This window comes from Aplysia californica, unplaced genomic scaffold (assembly GCF_000002075.1).
Source record: "Aplysia californica isolate F4 #8 unplaced genomic scaffold, AplCal3.0 scaffold00125, whole genome shotgun sequence".
Classification (NCBI taxonomy): Eukaryota; Metazoa; Mollusca; class Gastropoda; order Aplysiida; family Aplysiidae; genus Aplysia; species Aplysia californica.
The window spans coordinates 1294548-1304781 of NW_004797395.1; the positions used below are offsets into that span (position 1 = coordinate 1294548).

At 39.8% G+C, this 10234-nt stretch overlaps 1 protein-coding gene across 1 annotated transcript in view; it reads right to left on the minus strand.

Moving 5' to 3' along the window:
* Positions 1–23: 23 nt before the first annotated feature.
* The window catches only part of LOC101856093, a 10961-nt gene continuing 750 nt past the window's right edge, over positions 24–10234 (minus strand). The window contains exons 2-7 of the mRNA XM_005096291.3: positions 8145–8536; positions 7306–7376; positions 6078–6232; positions 4496–4691; positions 3581–3688; positions 24–1749 (exon numbers count right to left, since the gene is read on the minus strand). Coding sequence (XP_005096348.1) covers positions 1575–1749; positions 3581–3688; positions 4496–4691; positions 6078–6232; positions 7306–7376; positions 8145–8180 — 741 coding nt within the window. The 5' untranslated portion in view covers positions 8181–8536 and the 3' untranslated portion in view covers positions 24–1574. The remainder of the gene's footprint in view (positions 1750–3580; positions 3689–4495; positions 4692–6077; positions 6233–7305; positions 7377–8144; positions 8537–10234) is intronic.

The window sequence follows — 10234 nt, forward strand, 5'->3', positions numbered from 1 at the left end:
CAAAAAAAAAGAACCCTCTATCCTTTTCATCTTTCTGCAATAGGTCAACTCACTGACACACTGTATTTGTAAAAACGTTGATATTGATATACATGTACCCCACATCAATCGTAACATAATAAAATATAAACAAGATTAAATAGATCTAATGTCCTTCTCGTCATGGAGTAATATGCTGTCGGTCTAATTGAGCTGATAAAGTGTAAAAATACAAATAATACTAGATCTAGTCAAAAATTAAAGATTGCCTTTTTAAATGACAATATGTCGCTAATGATTTTTTTACTTCAGAAATGAATTGTTGCCCGCTATATCTTTAGAGTCTAGATGGTCTGTACCCAGGACGTGAAGGGTGGAGAAGTCATTTATTATATAGCTGGCTGGCTGGTTTTACATTTTCAGTGCACACGTGATTTGGTGCATGTTAAAAATGATTTAGTTCGCAGCTTATAATCTTCGGAATCTTTTTATGACTTCCATAATTTTCGAACACGGAGAGGGAGATGTAAGAGGGAGACTGCTGTATAATCAGTATGAGAATTTTCATTGATGATAATAAAAATATTTGTGCTATGGGTTTACTTACTGTCAAGGACTTGAACTAAAAAATTTTTTTTTAAGTTTCAGAAAATCTCTACTTTGTTGGTTTAAAAAAATTCCAAGTGAACATCCCAGAGGAATAGTTATGTTTTTAGTTGCTAGGCAAATCCATGACTTTACTCATTTCACTTTACATAAGACGCTAACAATGTGTTCTGCCCTCATTGAAGCATAAAAATTGGCTGTGAGCTATCTCTGATCTGCTGTCGTCAGTAAACCATTAATTTACAGTAACCATAAATAGCTAGCTCTGTGTACTTCCGTATTTACAGAATTTACACTAGCAGGGGGTGGTTGGTTTCTTGGTATTACACCATTCACAGTACTGGGGAACTACGTCTGTGTTCTAGTCTTTAGTTAAGGCATTTGCTTAAGTTGGGAGCTGCCTCTTTAAACTAAAAGCATTTAATTAAAGAGGCTGGGAGATATTGCTATATAGAGCTGAAAGACTTCTCTGCGCCCTACGGTCATTATGCATATTTTACTGCAGCTAGCAGTCATCTTTGTGTAGGGCTGAATTTAAAAAAAAATGATCTCTATGTGCTACTGTTTATCAAGTATTTCTGTAGCTGTCAAACATATGTGTGCACTATATGTACTCTGATTAAAGCATTGCACTGTAGCTGAAAGCTTTCTCAACGTGCTACCGTCATTAAAGCTACTGTAGCTGGAAGCTTTCTCTGTGAGCTACCATTATAAAAACAGTTACTGTAACTAGAAGCTCTCTTTATGCTACCATCTTCAAATCATTTTCTGTAGCTTGAAGCGTTCTCCATGTCATGTGCTACGCACGATCAGTGAAGCATTAATTGCTGTAGCTGGAAAGTTTATCTCTGTGCTAACAGTATCAAAATATTTACCATAGCTTGGAACTTTTTCTGACACCAGCATCAAAATACCTGTACTCACTACAGTCCAAAACTATTTCCATATTCTATCAGTATGAAAATGTTCACCGAACGTGAAAGCTGTCTTTATGAGCTACGACTATTAAAACATTTGCAGCAGCCACGAGCTTTAACCATCTGCAGCTCATAGTTGTCCCAGGAGTCCTCAGTGTTGCCCGAGTGGTCACCTTCTTTCCAGACCAGGGCCACATGATAAGTCCACGTCTGTCGGCATTCACAGCCACTGCAGCCCCTCGCCTGTCTGTTGGGTAGGTGAAAGAGAGCAAGAGATAAAAAATGAAGGAGCGTTAGGGGAGAGTTTATGAAGAATGGAGAGAGTGAGTTGGAACGTCGACTGGAATGAGGGAGTGAATAAGACCAGTCGCTGACCAGCTTACCATAATACAATAGATAGATAGATAGATAGATAGATAGATAGATAGATAGATAGATAGATAGATAGATGGATGGATGGATGGATGGATGGATGGATGGATGGATGGGTGGATGGATGGATGGATGGATGGATGGATGGATGGATGGATGGATAGATAGATAGATAGATAGATAGATAGATGGATGGATGGATGGATGGATGGATGGATAGATAGATAGATAGCGGAACAGCACTACATGCTAGAGAAGCAACGGAAAAGGACACGACCAAAACTCAGACAAACATTCGAATCACGGAACAAAAGGCAGAGGGTCGCAGCTGAAGGAAAAGGGAAGTCATTACAAGTCTCGAGATAAAAGTGAATGACATAACAACGAAAGAATAACAACACTTGGATGAACACAAGACGGTGCAACAGAATGCAGAACATTAACCCTTTCCTTGCGCTCACTGGTGTGCTTTGAATTAATAGCTAGTCACGAGCATTTTATTCCCACACAAATATAATACAGACACAATATTCTCTGAAGTTACCAGAAATTACTTTTGTGAAAAAAAATCAAATATTATAAATCGACTTCTACTATGTTGTATACTCTATACATTATTGAGACTGCTTTCAGCTGTACTGCAATCCCGTTCATCGCTGGGATGTTTGTCTCTATGTTGATTTAGACAAGCTGGAATGCTCGCTACATAGAGCTAAAACAAAGCCATAATATACTAGATCTATACAGTATATCCTTTTCTTAAGAGTTTTATTATTGTTATAGTAGAGGGTTTTACGGCGCTCGCAACTGCATAAGGTCATATGAGCGCCAAGGGGTGGGAGTCAACAGAGAAGTCTTTACATGGAATAAGACTTACTCTGCTCACCTCTTTAGCTGCAACAGCACAAGGTCTGCTTCAACTATCAAGGCACCCCGAAAATAGTAGGTCACAAGAGTGTGACAAACTTACAAAAGAAGTAGAGGAAAATGACTAGTAAGGATTAGGAAAGAAAAGGCAGCAGTTCCCTTTTATAGATCAGGCACAGTTATGAGCGCGACATGAATCAGCCCGTTTACAATTCTACTGTGCCTGAACGAGAAATGTCCCCCCTTTGGGAATGGCCTAAAGACACTACAGTCAGTGGCACTGCCCCGGGGGGGGGGGGGGGGGGGTCTTAAGAGTAAACATATATGCACAAGCTGTGGAGTTGTTGGTTTAGTGGTTAGTCTAACGGACTCGCAATCGTGCTGTTGCGGGTTTGGATGATCGAGTCTCGATCAGGCCCAATGTTGTGTCCATGGGAAAGGCACTTTACACGAATCGTCCTCCCTCCATCCAGGTGGGAATCGGTACCGGCCGTAGACAGAGAAAGTTCTTATCAGTATTTTAGTGTTTGACGCTTATAACATGGCATCTTGCACTGTGTGCTTCCTAGGAAGCTGAGTTTGTTTTAGAATGCTATCAGGTCTGTTGGTATAATATATGTAATATAGATAGTAAAGCGCATAGAGATTGCTGTTGAGTTGGGATTTGCGCTATGCAAAATGCTACCTATCGTATTAGTTCCGCGTTAGAAAACATTCTCTACTAACCAAAAGGAAAACAATACCAACCAAACAGTTTCGATACCACAAGTGAGTTCATACCACGACGACTCAGCAGTGAAGAGATTAACTTCAAAATCTTATTCTCTGACTCCACCTACCTGCATTCATCCTGAGCAAAATACTGACGGGCGTGTGACAGGTGTACCAAACGACGTTCCTGCCCATCTTGGTCCTCCAGAGTGTCTGGACTTCTGTACACACGACGTCTGGGGGAGATAACACGGGGTTAATGTCACTTTGTACAAGGATCGGGGTACATGTAATTTTGTACAAAGAACAAATCACGTGTCCCCATGTACATGGAAAGTCTACTGTGTACACACTACTTTGTACATGGTACAGGGCATACGGCATTTTGTACAAGGCTTAGGGTACTTGTCATTTTTTACATGATGCAAGGTCACACTTAGTACACCGTTCAGCTTTGTATACATGTAGTACATGGTACATGTTACTTTATTCGTGGTATAAGGTAAATGTCACTTTGTACGTGGTTCAGGGTAAATGTCACGTTGTACATGATACATAGTATATGTCGTTTTGTAAATAGCATAAAATACATTTCACTTTGTACATGGGAGACCTATAGGGTACATTTCCCTTTGTGTGTGGTACAGGATACACGTCACGCTGTACATGGCACAAACGACAGGATTTGTCACTTCTCTGGGCTGCGGGCCTACAAACAATAAAATCGACAATACATCGGACCCAATCTGTCGATTGTGCAGCGAGTAGCCTTAAGATAGAGAGCACTGGCTGCATAGACGCTCCGCTACGGAGATCCGGCGGTTGTATCTTTTTGGGGAAGATTCAGGGAGGTTGGACTTCCTCGCTCACTACCCAAGAGAGGCGGTGGCCCTGGCGAAGAGCACGCTCTTCGGGGTTCGAAATAATGCGGAAGGATAGGCTTTCACACAACAACAACAACAATAACAACAACAGCAACAACAACACCACCACCACAACAACAACAACAACGTCAGCGACGAGCCCAGTCGCTCAGTACTCACGACAAACAGCAGCCATGGGGAATCTCCTGCACTTTCTCCCTCACACCAGCCACCAGCCCTACTTCGGACAACGTAAAGTTGTCATATTCATCCGTGATGAGGTCACTGCTGTTTTGGTTGCCATAGTCTGCATGTTGTCGTTGTACATAGGCGGCTGGTGTAGCTAGCGATGGTGTGGGTGAAGGAATCGTTGTCGCTGTCAGAGTGAGGTGTGACCGAAGACGCGAGGGAAGGAGATGATGGTCAAGGAGCGATTGTGGGAGGCGGGAGGGGGGGACAGAAAATAGTAATCATCATCATCATCATCATCATCATCACCGAAGATGAGGTCATGAAAAGGAGGATATCAAACATATGTTTGAATGTCCAGGAACAATGGCAATTCGAATGGAGTTATTTGGACGAGTGGAGGTGCCGCTAAGCATATTGACAATGGAGCCGAAAAAGAGTCTCGCTCTCGCTCGAAGATTTCTTCGTGAAGTCCGTCAGGCCCATTAAGGAAACGAAAAAAAAATCATCATCATCATCATCATCAATGATGATGATGATAATAATAATAATAATAATAATAATAATAATAATATAACAACAAAAACAACAACAACAACAATAATAATGGTGATGATAATAATAATAATAATAATAATAATAATAATAATAATAATAATAATAATAATAATAATAATATTAATAATAATAATAATAATAATAATAATATTAATAATAATCACTTCTATTGCACCCACTCCCTGGTGGCTCCAGGTGCTTCACAATAAAGTAAGATTTAAATCAACGTTATCACGCATACTGGCTCAACCAACGTGCAGCAATTCTTTAAAAGCGTATATATATACACAGACCTGTAAGAACACATACACAAAAACACAATCCCTGTAGCTACCAACCACACTTGTTGTTGGAAGAAGAATCAAACTAGTATCATTTCTGCCCTGGACTCTCTGGTATCACCTACATCAAAAAGCTCTCTTGTTTTGTTTTAGTAGCGGTTTTACGGCGCTCGGAACTGCATAAGGTCATGCGAGCGCCAGATGATTAGAGGTGTTACAAGAGAGTAAGAATCATAAAAAAGAAGGAGAAGAGAAAAGGACGATAGATGTTTGATAGGATAGAAGAAGCAAACCCCACCAGAGCACCCGCCAACCACCAACGCTCTCTATTGTCCCCTCCATCCAATGTTCTCTAGTATTACCTCCTCAGTATCGCCTTCATCCACACTTTCGAGTATCACTTCCATTTAAAACTCTCTAGCATGGTCTCCGTCCGATAATCTCTAGTACCACCTCCATACTGGACTCTAAAGTAACACTTCCATCGAGTACTCTTTTGTATCACCTCTATATTGTACTCTCAAGGATCACTTGGACCTAATACTATCCAGCATCACCTCCACTCAATAATCTCTAGTATGGCCTCCATCCAGTACTCTTTAATATCACCTCCGCCCAATAAACTTTTGTATCACCTGCACTCACCAAAATCTAGTAACACATCCTCCCAATAATCTCTAGAATCACATGTATCCAATAAGTTCTTTCTAGCATCGCTTCCATTCGGTACTCACCTTTACAAGTAAAGCTACAACTTTTCACTGCCTCCTCCTGTGACTCGGGCACCTTGTCCTCCTTGCTATGAAACTCCTCCAGTTTTTTAATTTCTTCGGGAGTGCGGAAAAATGCCCCGTACACGGCTACAATGAGATTTTTCTCCTTCTCTTTGCTGTGTGAAGAACAAAACTATAGTTGTAAGTAGCCTACCAGGCTGAAATGATTATATACCTGACTGAAAAAAAAATGCAGTGCAGTATACTGGTGGTGTGAAGTGCACAGATATGGAGAAGTGTTTGGATGTGAGGTGTACAGATATGGAGAAGTGTTCAAATGAGAAGTGTACAGATGTGAAGTGTACGGAAGATGGGAAGTGTACATATGTGAAGTTTTTGGATGATGTGAAGTGTACATATGTGAAATGCATGGATGATAATTATGAAGTGTACATATGTGAAGTTATGGATGATGTGAAGTGTACAGATGTGAAGTGTACAAATGAAAAGCGTACAAATGTGGTGAAGTGTTCGGACGTGAAATGTTCTGATGTAGGTGGAAGTGAAAAAGTGTATAGATGTGAAAGGTGGAAATGTGAAGTGTACAAGTTTGCAGACAAGGAATATATAAAAAAGGAAGTTTATAGACATTGGAAAGTCACCGGAGAGATATGAAATCTACAAATTACGTAAAGAGAAGAGGTGAAGAATATATAGCATGTGAAGTATGCACAATTATCAAAAGTACAAAGTTTAAGGTGGTAACGAGAACTGATTCTGAAAGTCTGCAAAAACGTGACGCATACAGGTGTATTGAAGAGCACGCCTCAGTCCGCCTATACAGGTATATACTTCACGTCTTTTGTACACTTTATTAATCAGTTTTCGCCAACACCGCTAGAATTAAGTCTTTTAAAATAAAACGTATTGACGAATACTAACTGGTTGAAGTGTATCTTAAGGTGGTGACGAGAACTGATTATGAGTCTACAGAAGAAGTGAAGTATTCAAGTGTATATAAGGGTACAAACGATGTGTATTTCAATAAATACACCTGTACACTCCATGTCTTTGGTACATTTTCTTTTTAAAAAATCAATTTTCATTAATACATTAAATTTATTTTCCACGTTTTAACAATGTACTGACGAGTTCTAACGGGGTGAAATACATAGGTGTGGCGAGGTGTAAACATCTGAGGAGGTGCGCACGCGAAATGAAATATACACGTTGTGTCTGTATGACTCACTAGAGCTCTCGGTAAGCCAGGTAGGAAGAGACGGCAATAAAGGACATCCCAAACAGCACAGCGAGGACCACCTGGGGAGACAGGAACAGAATGACCATTAACGTCCATCGGGAAAGAAAGGAAAACAATCCTTAACTAACTGAATTTTCCTCACTTCACCCAAGGGAGAATGGGTACCTGACAATTGAGAGCGGAGAATCTTAACAGTGTGATGGTGTTTGAGGGCGTGCATTCCGCAGCTTGCACTGTATGCTTTCAGGGTAGGAAAATAATGTTTCTCATTTTTCTTTTGTCTGCTGGGATAGTAACAGGTGTAAAGCGCATGGATCATACTGTTGAGAGTGGATATGCGCAATTATTATTATTATTATTATTATTATTATTATTATTATTATTATTATTATTATTATTATTATTATTATTATTATTATTATTATTATATTATTGTTATTATCGTTATTATCAGTATTATTGTTATTACTATTATCTTATCATTACAACTACCATTGTCAATATCATTATCATGATCGTTATCGTTATCGTTATCGCTATCATTATTATAATAATGGCCATCATTGAACAAGAAGGGGCAGTAGTCACATCACAGACTCCAGTACGACCACCATAACGTCGTTGATTATGGCGTACAATAAAAGTAACAACAAAAGTTACAACAAAATTATTTACAACAACAACTACAACAACAACAACAACAACAACAACAACAACAACAACAACAACAACAACAACAACAGGAACAGCAGCAGCAGCAGCAGCAGCAGCAGCAACAACAACAACAAATTTTCTTTAGGCAAGATATGTGAAGACTTCTGAATTACCCATCTCTTCTTCTTGATACATTCTGAAAACATCATGGTTGACTTTGCAAACGACTTCAGAGACGAGCGTCGATTTTATTCCAGAACTAACGTCACACACGAGCAGGCGTTGCAAAACCCTTCAGATCTGACGTCCGCACTTCTGACAGTATAACAGGCGACGACTTGAAATCAAGAGTTGAAGTTTCGCGGGCGAGAGTCGATTCCACACAAGAGTTGACGAAGCTCAAAATATTAAATTTGCAAGATATAACTTCGCACAAAAACTGACGTTCAACTAAAATCACTGACGTCACAGGAATTCTGATTTCGAACAATAGATGACTCTTAATTATTTATTTTTTTCGTTTGTTTTTCTGCACAGCTGTGTCCTTTGGTAGTTGTCTGTGAAGCTGTAAAGAAAAGAGACAATACAGCTTTATGAAACTTTCCGAAAATACATGCTGGATTGGGTGGGGTAGATAACGTAAGTACAAGTACATGTAGGAACAGTTGTTGGTATACAATGTGATCGCATGCAGGACAGTGATTGGTATACTGTGTGAGTACATGTACGACAGTGACTGGTGTGGGAGTACATGTTGGACAGTGATTGGTATGTGAGTACATGTTGGACAGTGATTGGTATGTGAGTACATGAAGGACAGTGATTGGTATGTGAGTACATGTAGGACAGTGATTGGTATGTGAGTACATGTAGGACAGTGATTGGTGTATTGTGTGAGTACATGTGGGACGGTGACTGGTGTATTCTGTGAGTACATGTGGGACAGTGACTGGTATAGTGTGTGAGTACAGGCGGGTCAGTGATTGGTATATTGTGTGAGTACATGTAGGACACTGATTGGTGTATTGTGTGAGTACATGTGGGACAGAACCTGGTGTATTCTGTGAGTACATGTGGGACAGTGACTGGTATAGTGTGTGAGTACAGGCGGGTCAGTGATTGGTATATTGTGTGAGTACATGTAGGACACTGATTGGTGTATTGTGTGAGTACATGAATGACAGTGATTGGTATAGTTTGTGAGTACATGTAGGACAGTGACTGGTGTATTGTGTGAGTACATGTAGGACACTGATTGGTAGATATTGTGACCACATGCAGGACAGTGGTGGGTATACAATGTGACCACATGTAAGAAAGTGATTGGTATATTGTGTGAGTATATGTAGGACAGTTACTGGTATATTGTGTGAGTACAAGTAGGACAGTGATAGGTGTATTGTGTGAGTACATGTAGGACAGTGATTGGTATATTGTGTGAGACGAGTACATGTAGGACAGTGATTGGTAGACATGTAAAACTATCTAAAATAAATGGTGTGGGTACAGAACATATACGATGTCGCAGGGCTGACTTTATCAGTACATGTAGACTAAGAATGCAAGTAGATATGTAAGCACATGTAAGATAGAAGAATGAGCACGAACAATTAGACTTGCTGTGACCAAATTAGATAAGTATTTCAAAAACACAATCCAATGTGAAATTGTAAAGGAACTAAATGGAGGAGTAAAAACTTTCCAAGTAATATTATAACATGTTAGGGCCTTTTTTAAAATGATAGTCTTGCGTTATTCAAACTAAAAAAATATTCATTTGTGAAGGTACACTCTAATAAAGAGGGTGTAATTCCCACGACCGTTATGTAATTAAAAGAATATAATAAAATAATCTTTACGAAGACCAGCAAGAGAAGATGGACACACGTATTTTAGTTTCAGTAAGAGTATTGCGGTTTTTGCAACACAATAAGGTCATACAAGTGCCTGGGATTAGAGGTGTTGCAAGAGAGTTACAAACATAAAAAAGAAGGAGGAGAGATAAGGACGATAGATGTTTGATGGGAAAGAGGGAGCAAACCACACAAGAGCACCCGCCATCTACCTGCGTACATACATAGTTCGTCGAGAGACACAGGTAGGTTCATGTAATCGCTACGTTACGTCTATACAATATTGTGCAGAAAGCATCGCGTGAGGAACCAGAAACGACTAACAGCGAGATGGATTTAGTTGCCTCAACATAAGAGGAACATCGTGTCCGAAAATGAGCAACAGGATGTTACGGGTTTACTTTCAACAG